General features: G+C 41.0%; 4 protein-coding genes across 7 annotated transcripts; 3 read left to right on the top strand and 1 right to left on the bottom strand.

Moving 5' to 3' along the window:
- The first annotated feature begins 346 nt into the window (after positions 1-346).
- LOC124210043 (POU domain, class 6, transcription factor 2-like) lies at positions 347-3,887 on the top strand. The gene is made up of 6 exons (XM_046608332.1): positions 347-1,831; positions 1,898-2,203; positions 2,266-2,391; positions 2,456-2,636; positions 2,701-2,933; positions 3,006-3,887. The coding sequence occupies exons 1-6, from the start codon at positions 880-882 to the stop codon at positions 3,185-3,187; spliced, it is 1,980 nt and encodes a 659-aa protein (XP_046464288.1). The 5' UTR covers positions 347-879; the 3' UTR covers positions 3,188-3,887.
- A 144-nt stretch (positions 3,888-4,031) lies between these two features.
- On the top strand, positions 4,032-12,091 carry LOC124210046 (solute carrier family 2, facilitated glucose transporter member 1-like). 4 transcript variants are annotated; one of them, XM_046608337.1, is made up of 10 exons: positions 4,032-4,417; positions 9,004-9,102; positions 9,181-9,341; positions 9,409-9,598; positions 9,716-9,929; positions 10,019-10,206; positions 10,282-10,494; positions 10,574-10,777; positions 10,846-10,986; positions 11,139-12,091. In XM_046608337.1, exons 1-9 carry the CDS (start codon positions 4,238-4,240, stop codon positions 10,984-10,986), a joined length of 1,590 nt encoding a protein of 529 aa, XP_046464293.1. In that variant the 5' UTR covers positions 4,032-4,237; the 3' UTR covers positions 11,139-12,091. The 4 variants fall into 4 exon arrangements, with proteins under 4 accessions (XP_046464293.1, XP_046464295.1, XP_046464296.1 ...); XM_046608339.1 differs by lacking the exon at positions 4,032-4,417 and adding an exon at positions 5,967-6,480; XM_046608340.1 differs by lacking the exon at positions 4,032-4,417 and adding an exon at positions 7,039-7,221.
- Positions 12,092-12,581: 490 nt separating this feature from the next.
- On the top strand, positions 12,582-14,414 carry LOC124210052 (CTD nuclear envelope phosphatase 1-like). Its single transcript, XM_046608348.1, has 4 exons — positions 12,582-12,883; positions 12,944-13,010; positions 13,071-13,261; positions 13,363-14,414. Exons 1-4 carry the CDS (start codon positions 12,761-12,763, stop codon positions 13,735-13,737), a joined length of 756 nt encoding a protein of 251 aa, XP_046464304.1. The 5' UTR covers positions 12,582-12,760; the 3' UTR covers positions 13,738-14,414.
- Positions 14,340-16,561, bottom strand: LOC124210051 (peroxisomal membrane protein PEX14-like). The gene is made up of 5 exons (XM_046608347.1): positions 15,785-16,561; positions 15,481-15,627; positions 15,250-15,413; positions 14,959-15,183; positions 14,340-14,870 (listed from the first exon to the last, which is right to left on the bottom strand). The coding sequence occupies exons 1-5, from the start codon at positions 15,854-15,856 to the stop codon at positions 14,549-14,551; spliced, it is 930 nt and encodes a 309-aa protein (XP_046464303.1). The 5' UTR covers positions 15,857-16,561; the 3' UTR covers positions 14,340-14,548.
- Between the last annotated feature and the right edge of the window lie 13 nt (positions 16,562-16,574).

Genomic DNA, 16,574 nt, shown 5'->3' on the forward strand with positions numbered 1-16,574 from the left:
TAGAAATGCACGAGTTCTTCTCAGTGGCCAGCAATAATACTGAAACCAACTAAAAAAAATCATGGCCAAGGAAAATAGGAAACAACGTTCCATCGGAACGACCAACTGATGAATGGGCTCATTTCCGACCGACGCACTCCTGCAGGAAGGAATAAATGTTTCCAAGGCGGAGTTTAGGTAAGCGTTCCTTAACCATTGGCTAGATTATTTGACGTCAGTACTCAGTAGTTTCATTCAGTTAAAACAAGTGTGCATAAGTCCCGCCTCCATAAATTACATTGGGGAACGAGGAAAAAAACGTTAACGTTGGCAAGTTTATACTTTTTGAGTTGTTTTTTTAGTGGGCCGGCAGTACAGTAAACTATGACTAAATTTGAAGAAAGTTAATGATTATGATATTATTGGAGAACACTTTTTATGATAACTGGTAAATTAAATTAAAATAAATTATGTATGTTTTTTTTAAAGCTTTACTAGGTTTTACGTAATTTACAAATTTTTCCTTGTGTAACATTATATAGGTTCCCTTCCCTTTGGCCTTTGTTGGGTTCTTGTTCCAATAAATTATTCCATGAAATTATTTCAGTTTATTAATACTTTATGTAATTTGTATAATTTATTGTGTTAATGTTATATCCTACATTATAACTTGAGAAATAAGAAGAAAAACTACTCTTCTTATGCTTATTTTATATGTTCAGTTGTTGGACTTGGCATTGCTGCAGCGTTGATGTTAAGCAGAAGACGCGGTCGACAGTCCATTGTTTGCGTGTAATACTTTGTTGATAGACTGAAAGTTAATGTGCCACTGTTTCACATGTGAACCGACGTATATTTTGTTAATTTCCATGAAGCGTTGGGTTTTCATGCATCGTGTCTATGCAATCTCAAATAGCAAGCAATCACACGATGAACAGTAATAATTTGAATTTCAACGTGCTGTCCAATGGCCAACCAGCAATTCAAACAGTAGGGTATGGGTTACCTCAAGGGGGGTTACAGCAAAATGTTCAATATGTTTATGGTCCAGGATTTCAGCAGTTTCAAAATAGTGTTCAGGGGATCCATCAGGGGATGGACTTTTGCCTCCCCAATCAACAGTTTGTTACCCCTCCAGGACAAGCCTATACTTGCATTAATCAAAATGGGATGACATATTTGGCGATAACACCAAACATCCAGCAACCATCACCTCAGTGTTATCAAGCGATTGAAACACCTCAGGGATTGCAATTGTTTCAAGTGATTAACAATCCAATGAATTTTGGTCCCTTATGTGTTCAAAATATTCCACAAGCTCAAGGTTTTCTTCCCCAATTCGCACCTTACCAACAAGAAGCTGTAGATTTACGGCCAAATTCTCCTGCAACTCAAAATGGAAATTTGCCCCCACCAGCAGGACAAGAGTATTGCCAAGATAATTGTGCCCAAGAAATGGAAACTACTGTGGAAGAAAACCTCAATCAAGAAGGTGAATTTGAAGAAACTGATGATGATGAAGAGACCTATGAAGAGCCAAACGAAGAGCCAAATAATGTTGAAGGATGCCAGGAATCTGAAATGAATCAAAATCTGCAAGCTAGTGAAGATCCTCTTTCTGCGTTGCAAAAATTGACTAACCTAACATCATCCATTTCCACCTCAGCAGTCAATGTGTCTAACTCGAATATGTTTGATGTGTACAAGAATATGCTGCAAAACTCATTTTCCCCTCACATTCCTGTGCCCCCTCTTGGTACTCAACTGGGGGCACAGCAAGTATTGGGTCTTCCTGATCAGCAATTTCCTCCCAACACGCGAGCATTTCAGGTGTTGGTTCCTACACCTCAAGGTAACGTTCTTTTGTCGATAAATTGTCGATACAAACTTGAATTCAATTCTTTCTTTTCTTATTTAGGAATGGCTATTCAGACAGTTGTAGCCAGTTATCCAGAAAGTTTCTCGCCAATAATTACAAGTGACCCACTGTCAGGTCCCAGAAATAATACTTTCATGAATTTGGATACTGGGTTGAATCCGAACCTGTTGACTCAGCCTCTGCCACTGCCGGAATCTCCAATAAATTATTCGCTCCTTAAGGCAAACGAAAGCAATAAGGGAAATACAGCAACACTCCCTGTGAATGGACTAATTAACGATGGAATTATTACTTCGGCTGCCACGACAATACAAGTGAAATCTAGTCCATGTCACTCTACCACAGGTTCGTTTGATACGAAACGTTAAATTTCGTACAAATATTACTAACCCATTTTTGCTACTTAGTGAACAATCACCCGACGTGTTCAGGATCGGGGCCTTCAGCTGCCTCACCTCTGCCGAAAGCCACTCCGTCAATTCAGCAACCCATGCCTTCTCCTCACTGTTTACCGGACTCTACCGAAGATCTCTGTAAGTTCACTAACATTTTGTCATTAATCATTAGTTAAATCACATTATTGAACTTTATGTGTAGGCCAACCGACCATCAAACAGTCGACGTCAAACATAGTAGACGGTATAGACTTGGAAGATATCCGGGAGTTTGCTCGCACATTCAAGGTTCGCCGGCTAGTCTTAGGTTTGACGCAAACGCAAGTTGGACAAGCTCTCTGCGCTACAGAAGGTCCAGCATACAGTCAATCTGCAATTTGCAGGTAATTTTTAAGAAGAATAATTATTGCTATGATTTATGATTGAGCTTGTTGTTTATCTTTGAAGGTTTGAGAAATTGGATATTACTCCACGCAGTGCCTTAAAGATTCGACCAGTGCTTGAAAATTGGCTGCGTGAGGCAGAAGAGAAGCATCAACAAGGCAATCTACAGCAAATCGCTGGGATGGATTTCATCAATATTTCGGCTATTGGCAAAATCCGCAAGCGGCGAACTTTCTTTAGTCCGGAAGCACTTGTCGTACTCAATAGTCGCTTCGAGCAAAGCTCACATCCATCAGGTTCTTTTCTCAAATTTTTCAGTAACAAATTTAATTTAGTTTGGCGTTTCTAATAATGTTTCGGATCGGTAGGTCGTGAAATCAACAGCATCGCACAAGAAATTGGTTATGAACGTGATGTTGTGCGCGTTTGGTTCTGTAACAAGCGTCAATCGCTGAAACACTGTCAATCATTTCAACGAAGTCGTATTAATCTCAAGTCATCCGATTCAACTGAGGAAGATCGCAACTCGGCTTCACCGACTCAACCATGAGGATGAACAATCTCTCTCTCTCTCTCTCCCCAAATTTTGCATTTCAAAAGTTCCTTGTTATTATTTAAGTTTTTCCTTTCTTTTTTTCTCCCGCACCAGTGCAGATATTAAGGTGTTGTATCCAGAAGATATGTTTCGTTGTTTGTTATCCTGCAGAGAGAGAGAAAACCCGGTCGGATTTTCCACGGGTTTCATCCCTGCAACATTCATTTCGCACAAAAAACAGAGCAGCCAAATAACTCTCAGTGAATCCTTCCACTTGTGTTCATTAGATAAGACCTATTTTTTAAATAACATATTTCACTTGTCGTTTGCTGATAACCTCCTCTACTTTTATTAGGTCATTGTGCATCCAATACAGAATGCTGAAAATCCAAAGAAATGAAAAAAAATAAGACTTAACTAGGAATCAATGTCGTCGTCGGAATTTCCTTTGGGTGTAGATTGATGGAGAAATCGCATGAGACTTGCCGATGGAACATCTGGGTTTTCTTGGAAAAAGAAACGTGACGTCAGCGTCGTCGGCGACTCACGTGCGTTAGGCGGATGACTAGGATCTCCCGGCGCGTTTGTCTTTAGTTCATTTTGGCACTTCTTTCTTTGTGGCAATATTAACATTTTTGAGTTTCCGGAACCAGCACGTGTTGTGAAGGAACTTGCAGGTTTACTAAAGGAACCCGATTGTTTAAGATCTGGACAACAAAAAAAAACACCCTAGTAGAGTAGGGAAAAATAGCAGTGGGAAACTATGTGTGTCTGGAACACTATCAAAATAAAAAAAGAGCGGGTGAACGAAGGAAGGAGAATCTATTTTTACCTCGTGAAGGAGTAGAAGAGGCGCTGCGAGACTCTCTAGCCAGCAGACATTGGCGAGTCGGCTAGCGGACGAAACACATCCGCTAAGCCCCTAAGAAAAAGAAAAAAAAACGTGTTGTTTCAATTGCTTATTTCCTATTTAATTCAACTTTCTCATTGTGTGTACGTTGATTCAATCAGCCCGGTGTCCACTTGTTTGCAACTTCGATCGCCAAAAAGGAAGGAACTCAAGAAATGGATCAGGACGATTACATGGCCATCGGGACTGGAGTCGACACAACCCTGAGTGGGTTGGAAGAACGACGGCCGCTGACCTTGCTACAATTGCCGGGCGAAGGAGGCGATGCATCCACCCGATCTTCCATGTCCGATCTGGGGTCACCGATCTATGAACGTCGATACCGGCATGACATTGTAAGTCGAAATTTCCCTAACTCTATTCTATTTTCTCCCGTCTGTAAGCGGTGAAACACCTTTGACGAGACACGCATGACCTTGGACGAGTGCACACGATCGTCGACTGGTCTTGAAGACTATTTTTAAGTTGGAATCACGAGGGGGTATTCGCGCGTTGCACCACACCGCTCTTGTGATTCCCGTTTCCCAAATACCTATTCATTCGTTCCGCATTAAGAGTTAACAATCCATCGCCGCATGACTCCCCCCCGTCGAATTAAGAACTTGATCCATCAAGCATATGTCACTTTCTTTTTTAATTTTCCCCTTTTATACTTATGAGTCGATTCTTCCAGCTACAGATGCTTGTGTTGGGTCTTAAAAATAGCCCTTCATTTTCGTGCATCAGAACATCTTGGCCTCGTGCTCTGAACATTTTTTTCTTCTTTTCGATATTTCCGTTTTTCTTACATGACGTCCGAAGACCAACCCATTGCGTGTAATCGTCGACCTTGTTGGATTCTAGCATTTGCTGATTTCGCAGAGACTAGCGCGGCGCCAATACTTCCAATTTGGGGGGGGGGGGACCTTGAAAAGGGGGTTGTCTAGACAGAGATATTAGTAACAAGTTACCTAATATGTCAGCTGATTGATGCTCCAGCGAAACTGGAGTTTGGCCACAGTAATCCACTGAAAGGCCATGTTATCCTAATAAATAAACAGAGCCGATTGTTTGATCAAGTACACAACTCGATCACGTTTCACTCAACTCCCAGCTGTCTATCCTTCTAAAAACTCTTGGACGACGATGGCAAAACGTCTGTCATTCTTGCAAATTTGCGACTGGCTAGCGTTTTACTACTCTCTATTAAGAGCTACTCTTAAAGGACGTTGGCAACTGGGATCCTATTTACAACATTCGTATCGAGTGCAATTAAGATAGTAGAAAGGCGAGAATCCAATACGAACTTTAACCAAAGGAAATCTTAATCGCCGAATTTTATTAGTGGACCAGATAAAAACCGTGGCAGGAAAAAATTTGATTGAAAGCTCTCGTCGTCCTTGACTTGTTTGTTTTGAATTTCCAAATCTTTTTTTAAATTTCATTTTCATCCGTCGTCTCGAAAATGACATAAGCTTGGGGTTCAATTTTTCCGTTGTCGTCGTTCGTCTAAGATTTGTTATCTTGTGGTTGAGCCATGTCAATCACCCGTCACCGCATATCAACGGTTTTCTCCTTTTTGAACTTGATTAATAAGGGGCGATAATGAAGTCTGGAAAGGACAAATTTATTTCAAATTTTTTTATTGTTATTGTTTTTCCATAAAAAGTTCAGAATAATATTTTGAAATTGAGCAGGAAAGACGAGGAGTAGAAATCGAACGCGTGACCTACAAAAGAGCAATGCATCCGACCCGAGTGATACAGCTTTTTTAAATGGGCACATTTACCACCGTGCACGCTCTCTGAGGTTGTGTTTGAATGCCCTTTGAAACGAACTATTCGATCTCTGAGCGTTATTTTTTTTTCATGAGATAAAGAATAGTGTGAGCTAGTCGATTAGTGTAACTCTACACAGTTCGAGCGAAGCTGCGTGCATAACGGTTTCATTTCATATTTTGACCGTTCAGCATTTCACAGCAGATTTATCCCTGGCCGTTGTATAACACGTCCTATTCCTTCGAGCGTCGTTTTAGCGCAGGCGGGTTAACAGCAGCTAAAGCTAAGATTTAGAATTTTATTGCGGTGTTTCTCCAATTTTCCAAAGCGGAATTGTTCAAACTATTTTAGTTTGAAAGGAAAAAAAAGCCAAAAAAGAAGAAGACATAACGTCGTAGTTAGGGTACAAAAATCTAGCTGCTCTACTCTGCCTGATCCCCTAAACTTATAGAGCTTTATCGATTAGGGGTGTTCTGCGCGAAGCACGACACTCCCGCGTTCTATTGATTCGGTTTTAGACGCCGTCTGCTGCCCAACTTTACTCGCGCGTTTCTTCACGTGGGAGCATTACATTCGTTTGGCTACTTTTTTTTTTAGTCGCCTAGTGATTATTCCGCTCTAATATGGGCCTAGGAGATAAGGTAAGCTGGAACGTTAAATTCTTACGAGATCACACGTGTCATTTTAACTGTTTGCTACATTCCTTTTCGGCTCGTATGGTTGACGACGTCATGTACGTGTTCTAATTATTTACGACGTGGCGTTCAGTCCCGGGTCCTGGTAGTCCCGGGTCCTGGTAGTCCCGGTAGTCCCGGTATTCAGCATAACTGATTTCCGTGCCGTTAGATGTCTTCCGAGTCGAAACGTGAAAACTTTCCCGAAGAACCACCGAAATACGAAAATTCGAAAACGGGCACGCACAAAAACAACAAACTTTCCTTTTACGGGTTTCCTCTTCATCGGAAAGGCGTTCTGCGTCCGTCTGTGAACACGAGTTTTATTTGAGGAGGAGTCGGTTTGAATGCTAGATTCAAAGAACGAGAGAAAGGGTGCCTTGAAGGCTTCTTGAGCACTGTTAATTAAAACTTTTGCTGTTCGTTTCTACCTTACCTTTACCTTGAGCGTTTTTTCTCTCTCCGCATTCGACAGAAATGGGTTTGACATGGTCTACAGCTTTTTCGACTTGTCGTGACTGGTTTTCTTCAAGGGACTTAAGCAGTTCTCTGTCGCTAGTCCCGGAGTCCGATAGTGTTTGAATTCGCGCTCATTTTTTTTTTACCTGAATCCCGAAACCTTTGGACTAATAAGCTCTTGACTTGGCGTCGCGAACTAATCCTTTGCTGTTAAGGGAATATTATCCAACGTTTCGCTTTTCAATGCAGGTAAACTTATTAACGATGTCCTGTTTTTTTCGCCCACAATTTAAAATGTTAATTCGGCTGGCGTTTGTTGGCATGGTTATAGAAAGTAGCAAGTATACTGTTGAATTCGCCGAGGCGAAAGCTGAGCATGCATCAAGTCGTGACTATTTCACGAATGTAATTCCATCCGACTATCCGGTCGCGCCACACATCACACAGTTTTTTAATCCAGAACAATCCTTGATGCGGAGAGAGGATGTTGGCCGTAACGAAGACACCTCTCATTTTCTTTCAAATCATTCTAGTGGGACTCAAAACGGAAGCTTTGAATTTCGGGTTTTTTTGCGAACCGCTATAAAAATCGGCATCCTTATTGCGTCTCATAAATGGTATCGACTGAATTTTTGGCGTCGCCGGGAGTCACGAGGCGGGGGGCTTGTCTTCGGCGTCGACCAATCCTGTACTTTGACGTCACGACGCACCCACTTTCTTCTGACGCAACTAGAACAGTCTATTAGTCTATGTTGTAGCAATATGATAAACTTAATCCACGCCACCGATTTTAAATTTTTCAACTTGAGAAATCTATTGCGTGTCCTATGCCTATTGCGTGATCCGTACGTATTTCCAGGAAAGCTTTCCGAAAGCTAACAGGTTCTCAATCACGCTCTACCATCCTGATCACGACTGATTTTTTGTTTTTTAAATTTATTCCCGAAGTAACTGCATCTCGGCTTAGAATGTTAAATAGGTTGGGTATAGTGTGTAACCATTATCAGTAGACCCGCATACCGGGCGCTTATTCTGTTGAAAATGTGGTGGCTGATAACTAGGAATCCCCTTTTTCTCATTAGAAACTTACGAGTGACCAAACATTCTTTGTGATTGGTTACTTTTACAAGCGCTAACATTTTTTTTGCTGACTGAATGATGGCGATAAGTAACATGCTGAGGCTGAGTCAAGAGAATGACGAAAACTGAGGATTCCAGTTGCAATATAGTAAACTGGATAAGTAGGATCAATGGAATCGCCCTCTACGTGCAGAGTAGTCCACGAGAGCTCTATCACGTCGACGCCGACGTCCTGTTCTCTGCGCAATGTTGTGCTCCGTTATAAAAGGCGATCGGTAGTCCCGAATCTGAAGTCAGTATTGGCGTGACAGTCGATCTATTCGATAAGATTCCACGGCTCGCGGACGCCCTTTCTATCCAAACAGGACTTCCTCTATTGGCTTCATCCGTTAGCATTTAGAAAATAGCTAGCAAGCCAATGGCTACCACTTTACAGGTGATTGAGAGCCTTGCCATTATTAAGATTCATTCGATGACAATATGTCAGTATTTTATTCGGAGGATCATCGTCAACAAGTGCATCAAAGCAACTGCGTTGTTTCAAACAAAAAAGCCCTAGAAGGTTCACAAGTTGTGGAAGACGAATTGGTCTACGTGAAGTCCTGGCGGATCGATACTACATCGACGTGACGTCTTTAGCTCACGCTGAAGGTCGTCCACGAGACCAAGACAAACTCTCGTCCGCTCTTTTCCTTGATCCCGCTACTATACTGTTTTTCCGTGCCGTCGACTTCCACTTCGTCTTTTTCATCTCCTCTTTATCAGAAGAAAAGGAAGTGTGCCCATGTTGTTATCAAGGTTGTTACATCTGTCTCCTGAAGATTCATCCTTGAATCCCTCTGCCGATTACCTGTTGACGGGATGGCTCTTTTACTGGGGAAATGATTGCCTACTTAAGAATGTGCCTTCACCATCTTTAACAATGCCGTTATTGTCTTCTTTCCCTTGTAGGGTTTGAACGGAAGATTGGCGTTTGCCATTGCGGCTGCGGCCTTGGGCTCGGCCTTCCAACATGGTTATAATATCGGTGTAGTCAACTCACCTGGAGAGGTAATTCATAATTTTTTAAAAATTTCCATTCGTTTCGAAAATGTTTCATTCAAATGCATTTTTCTTTTTTCGTAATAGCTTATCCGAACGTGGATCAATGACTCGCACTACAATCGAACAGGCGAGGCGTTGTCATCACCAGCCGTTACTCTCATTTGGTCATGGGCCGTGTCAGTTTTCTGCATCGGCGGTATTATTGGTGGGTCTCTGACTGGCATCTTGGCTGAACGCATGGGCAGGTTTGTGGCGAAAAACGATTGATCGATTCGATATTTTTTCAAGACTCGATATTTTCTTTATCCTTAGGAAAGGAGCTCTGCTTTTCAACAATGTGTTTGCCATTATCGGCGGTCTGCTGGAAGGTTTCACTAAAACCGCCAACTCCTACGAAATGCTTATTGCTGGACGGTTATTCATCGGAATCAATTGCGGTCTCAACGGCGGTTTGGCTCCCATGTATCTCTCCGAGATCTCGCCCGTCCACTTGCGAGGCGCTGTGAGTCATACATGGCATTCATTTTTATTTTTATTTTTTTTTTCTAAATTGAATAACTTTCACATCTTGAGAACTCCGGTTTACGGTATAATTAATTTTTTTTTCTTTCTGGTTTAGGTGGGCACTGTCTACCAATTGGTAGTGACCATTTCTATCTTGGTGTCACAAATTTTGGGTATGGAATCCCTGCTCGGCACCCCGACTCTGTGGCCCATCCTGCTCGGTTTGACCCTCGTTCCGGCCATCTATCAACTGATTGCTCTGCCATTCTGCCCGGAATCACCCAAATACACGCTGTTGAACAAGGGCAAAGAGATCGAGGCCCAAAGAGGTCAGTATTCTAATGAAGTCAATCAGCTGGACAGCCAGACAGCAATCCCGTTATTTAGAATGCTAAAGGCGCCATTTCCAATCATCTAGCTTTGACCTGGCTGCGAGGTACTCTAGAAGTGCACGACGAGATGGACGAAATGCGCGCCGAATACGAAGCTATGAAACTGGTCCCCAAAACCACTTTGAATGAGATGCTGAGCAACCCGGCTCTACGCGCTCCAATGATTATTGCCGTCATGATGATGTTGGCTCAACAACTCTCCGGAATCAACGCTGTAATTTCTAGAAAAACCTACCTTTTTGTTTTGGTCAATGGCAAACTTAAACTCTGATCAATCTTTTTCACGCAGGTTATGTACTTTTCTACCGACATCTTCATTTCAGCCGGTTTGAGCGCCGAAACTTCGCAATACGCCACTCTGGGCATGGGAGGCATGAACGTGCTGATGACTGTCGTCTCTCTAGCTATCATCGAAAAGGCCGGTCGCAAAACTCTCATGTTGATTGGTTTGGTTGGCATGATGTTTGACGTCATTCTTCTGACCGTCTGCTTGGCGCTAAAGGTAACTACTACTTGTGATTTCAGGCGTAAAATGCTTGATTGATGCTGGAAAAGAATTTAATTTTTCGCGTTATTAATAGGATGTGGCAGCATGGTTGGCATACTTTAGTATCGTCTTGATTATCATCTACGTGGTATTCTTCGCAACCGGCCCTGGCTCCATCCCTTGGTTCCTCGTCACGGAACTGTTCAATTCTTCGGCTCGTCCCATGGCCACCGCCATTGCCGTCACCGTCAACTGGGTTGCCAATTTCATTGTCGGTCTTGGATTCCTCCCTATTCAGGTTTTACACGGTGAAACAATGTCCGCGGTGTTATTGTCTTAATTTTCTTGTTTGTTTTTGTATTGCAGGAAGCATTAGGCCCTTACGTCTTCATCATTTTCGCGGCATTCTTGGCCTTCTTTAGTTGGTTCACCTGGAAGAAAGTGCCGGAAACTAAGAACAAGACGATCGAAGAAATCAGCGCCATGTTCCGTCAACAGTCTTATTAAGCTTCGTTCACACTCAGCCGTTTTACGTATTACGTATAACGTATTTTCGTTAAGCCAACGCCAACTGGCTTTCCGTTGTGAAAAACGGTTGCTTAAACCCTTTACGTAAACGTAAAACGCTTAAAAAGGCTGTAGTGTGAACGAAGCTTTAGAAACGTAACAACAATAGCAGTTTGATATTCGGGAAGACGGAGGCGATGGAAGAACATTGAAACTCTTCTACTGCATCTGTCTTCACACCACCAAAAGCGTATTAAAAAGCTGATTTATTGCACATATATGTACAAGGAATGACACGAGCCTGTTGAACTTTGCCCGTTTAACCTGGCCTTTGTACGTATATTTAGTGAATGTCGTCCATGGGATTTAATTTTTTAAACCTTTTTTGTAATTATTTGAAAAGTCGTAGGCATAAAAACAAAACACGCATGTGTTTCAGAACCCCCACCCCTTCCCAGTGACCTAATCGTATCGTATCATATAGCTCGTAATCCTGTTTTAGCGGAGGAGGATTTAAAAAATTTTATTGGTAGTTACGAATTCAATTGATTTTTCATTTTCTTCTTCTTTTCTAGATTTCTATTGTATAATTTATATTAATAGTTGTCTTCGACTCTCCTGTATTTTCACGCGGAATCCACAATTTCCTTCGTTTTTTTATGTGTTCATCGAAATCAAGGAAATAGAATATTAATATCAATAAATGCTAACAGTTGGGTTCTCGGTTCAACGACTATTCGATCGCGGCACTTACTTTTATTTTATTTTATTTTTGTGAATTTACCATTTCCATCATATTTTTGTATACATTAGGTAGCTAGTCGTAAAACGTAGTCGATTTAATCACGTCATATCGAAATTGGACGTATGTACGATTTATCGTCATTTACCGACAACAACCCCCACAAACATCAAACCGGTGAAAACGACTCCTTGATGTTTACTACACACGTTTCTCGTCCCATTGTACTCGTTCATTTTTGTAGTGTATAATTGTATACCCTGTAGAGATCGAATGATTGATGCTGATCGAGTGTTCACTATTGTGTACGGAAACTTGTACGGAGAATGGGTGATATACATTATATACAGAAATTGTGACATACTATACATGCACAGGCGACTTTCTTTTTCCTAAAATACTTTCGAATCTGATTTTTATTAAAGTGCTAAAATCGTCGAAAACTCCAGGAGGATACCGTGTAAAAATCCATCTTGTCCTGATGGAGACACTGACATTCTTATTTGAGCCCATAGATCCGAGCTATTATTAGGTATTCTTGTAGTTGGTAGCCAAATTAACTTTTGTCTCGACAAAGATCGAGCTAGCCTCGTTTAATTTTAGCTCGACAAAAATGCCGAGGTTGAATGGTAATTTGATTATAGCAAATGGTGATACGCTCCTCCTAACCACACGTTCATATAATTTTCCTTCCGCTGTTTAATACTCGTATTTTCTAGTTCATATAAATTACATCCAGGTCAGTGTTCTAAACAACAGCATTTGAAACAATACGAAAGGAAATTTTGGCTGTTGTCCTTTTGAAATATTAGATAACATTTTTCGTTCTGTTGCAAACCGCCACTACCAGATGTCACTGACACGAGAGGAGAGTCGATTCTGACTAGATTTTGTTCTGCTGTTAAAGCTCCAACATGGCGGTGAATCAGCGGTAGAAGTGTCGATGTAAACTACTTTAAGTGAAGGAAATTTCGCGCAACAGGCCCTAAATTACCCCTTATTAAAATCATTTTAACACTTTATTTCGGATGAATGCGCGGACCAAATCCCGTCCCAATGTTGAAACAGTTGCAAATGGGACTTCGCGCCTTTCTCGTGTTGGCTTCCAAGATATGGACTTTCATTTGTTTTGTTTTTCGCAAAAATACTAGAGCGGTAATATTAGCATTTATTGATGCATTAGATCCTTGTTTCATGACATTTCCTATTTCATAGGTTATACAGCATCAGACTGTCAAGTATGAGGTATCGCCGCTGTCACCTCTATCAAAGCATAGACTAAGTATTGCCAATCAAGAAAGAACCTGTTAATAAATGCTAACTCTTTCGAAAAATATTCTAGGTATGGTAAGGAGGAAAATCCTTGTACTGGACTTGGATGAAACTCTGATTCACTCCCACCATGATGGTGTTGTTAGGCAAACAGTGAAACCAGGCACGCCACCTGATTTTGTGTTGAAAGTCACAATTGACAGGCATCCTGTTCGTTTTTTTGTCCACAAGCGTCCTCATGTTGACTTTTTCCTAGATGTGGTAATATGCTTTGCTAAGGCTTCTTAAAACTGAGGCCTGTGAAGCATGTATATATTTCAGACATTTGTTAGATACAATGCTTAATGTAACTTTAAATTTAGGTTTCACAATGGTACACACTAGTGATTTTTACTGCTAGCATGGAAATTTACGGTGCAGCCGTAGCAGATAAGTTGGACAACCAGAGAGGTATGCTGCAGCGGCGTTATTATCGACAGCACTGCACCATGGACTACGGCAGTTATACCAAGAACCTAGAAATGATCTCGATGGACTTGTCGTCCATATTTATATTGGATAATTCACCTTCGGCCTATCGGTCATATCCCGACAATGCCATACCCATCAAATCCTGGTTCTCCGATCCAATGGACACTGCCCTGCTCAACCTGCTACCGGTACTAGACGCTTTGCGATTCACGCAGGACGTTCGAAGTGTTCTCGGCAGGAACTTGCACTCGCATCGACTCTGGTAGTTTTGCTGACTTGTGATTTTCATCCGGCACATACCAGCTCCCTCACTTCTGCCCACCTCCCTTATCACCTCTGCAGCCAAGTCTCATTCCCTTGCGTTTATTCACTTTTGATCAGTTTCCAGTCGATCAACAACTCTTAACTGCACACTACTGAGGAGCCCTTATTTGACCGATAGGTATCACTACAAACGGTCCTCAGATGGCCTCAGTTTTCTCGTTGCGTAATCGACCGGCCTTGTCTTTAACAGACACAACAATTGATATGACGCGTGTGCGATTGGATGGATTTGATGTGGAGTGTAGTGTGCTGAGAGACTAACGACAATATTTTTTTTTCTTCTTACAAAACGTGTTGTTCATGATTGGTTGACCCTTCTATTCTCTTCTTACACTTTCCTCTTCCAGTTGACAGATTTATTGTTGAAAGCAATATGGCTAACCAGGTGGAATCAACAATCTTTAATTGTGTACAGTGAATACTCTTCCTCTGTCTCTTTCTTTTGATTATCTTATCCATTTCGGAAGTGTGTGAATACATCATCCCTTTCTACCCCTTGTATCGCTCACCCTACCAAACAAAAGAAAACAAAAAAAAACAAGACTTCTTTTCCCATTTTTTATCTTAATGCCCCGAACCCGACGAAATAAGTAAAAGTCAATACATGGACTAGTTGATATACAGCTTGAAATTTTAACTCGATCACCGATGCTCATCTTTTGAAGGCCATCAACTAAAGTATTTAAATTTCACATTTCTTTCCAACACAAAAGCAACAGGCATAATATTAATAATATGGTTAAAATTGGCAATTTAATCTGTATCTTCTTCCCCAGATGCGCCAGAAGCTCCCATTTCAACTATTTCGGCACTATTGGATTCACTGCTCTCGCTCGGACCACGAGCTGGTAACACCGAGCTCAAACCAGCATTCACCATCGACGAAGAATTTGTTTGCATGTCCTCTACGGAGATGATCTCTGGGGATGAAGACAGAGAAATGCCATCGCTTTGATTGTTCTTGTTAGATTGTTCAGCACGTAGATCTTGTTTTGCTCCACTAGTTGAGCTTAACTGCCAAGGGGGAATAGAGGGAGGCCCAGTCACGATTGCTGGAGGAGCAGGAAACTGTCGCCTGATGAATTTCAAATTCCAATAATGAAATTCCAATAATTTTACATATTCCTTACTAATCAAAATTATAAATTTATATGACACTTTACCTTCCTAACAAAATGGCTTTCAATGATGTCACTTCAGCTTTTAACTCCTTCAATTCAGATTGTTCGTGCTGTTTTGAACGAAGCGTAGCAACTGTGTCTGATAGATTCTGTACAGCAGCAGAAACGTCGCCGACTAAACAAGTGAGGTTCTTGTTCATTTCTTCAACAGTGTCTGCCAATGACTTCTTCTTTTTATGGCCAAATAAAAAAGGCTCTATGAATCGCCTAAAAGTAAAAGAAAAAACCTTAATGTTTCCAAACTAAGAAATTAGATAAATAGTTGTTTCTTACCTGTACAAATAATGAAGGCTATATGCAGCTCCTGCTATAAGGACTGATGCATTTAGTATATCCCTGATTATACTCCATTTTGATGTTGCAACTGGTGCCAATGATCGACTATATTCATGCAGTTGGGCTACTTTAACTGAAGAGTAATGTCCTACACCTCCCTCCTTCAATAAAAAAAAATCGTAGAATCCATCCTTTTAATATATATGTGCCTGGATAAAAATGACATACTGATTTGGTTTCTTTCATTCCAGAGGCCTCAAATGCTGCAGAAATTTCAGCATGGTTTAATCCTTTTCTTTGCAAAAACAATTCTTTTTCTGACCTGGGACGAGTTGCAACACGGGGGTTTTGCAAAAACTTTACAGCAGTGGAAATCTGTAAATCATACACACAGAATCACAGTTGTTTACACATTAAAGAAAAACCATGTTCTAATCATTTACACTGCATTGTACCACTAATGTGATAAAGCATTTTTAATAAACTAGAAATGCATTCAAAAGAATGTTTACAAATTACAGTTACCACTTACCAGGTCTTCGCGTAAAGGCTGTGTATTTTCTTTGAGGGAATCTCCGTTGATTTCTTCACCTGCTTCACTCATTGTGGAAATTAATCGAAGTTTCAATTCAGAAACGCTGAATAATCAGCCAAACAGGCATGTATTATCACGCAACCTTGGAAATTTCAGGTGGTTCGGTTTGTTGTGTTATCACACTCAGGAAAAACAAGTGAAGGACGGAAATTCATGCGGATGCTGTTGAGCTAATGCTGAAAATTATTCGTCTGCCACTCATGTTGAACAGTTGAAGCGAAGATTTCACGGACTCGCGTAGACGGCGTAGTCATTATTTATGAATTAATGGTAATTAGTAAGTAGTAAAAAGTGGTTTTTTAGAGAGTGATTTTGCTATTATTTAAATCTCGACTAGTCGGCCTTAATTTAAAAAGCAAGAGAAGGATACTATAAAAATTGTCTTTCAGTTCAGCCATCCACTTTATTGAAAATTGACTACTGAATAGAATTGTAGCAATTTGCATATACAATAATTCATCTTTCCAGATATGGTAATGTAACGTGAGCAATGAAGGAGGAATGATAGTTGTGTGGTGTGATCATGGTATTAAATACGTGGTATATATTGAGTTACAGTAAAGAGTTTACTGACGAGTTGGACCACTTCACTCCGCTGTGACAGTCACTCACCACGGGTGCCTAGGTACCCGACAATTCACTTATTTTAATATATAATTACTAATAATCTACTAGCTTTAAAAGCTGTGTCTGAGTCATTTCTAATTCAGACCCTCTTTGAGAGTCA

Source organism: Daphnia pulex, chromosome 12, assembly GCF_021134715.1.
Source record: "Daphnia pulex isolate KAP4 chromosome 12, ASM2113471v1".
Classification (NCBI taxonomy): Eukaryota; Metazoa; Arthropoda; class Branchiopoda; order Diplostraca; family Daphniidae; genus Daphnia; species Daphnia pulex.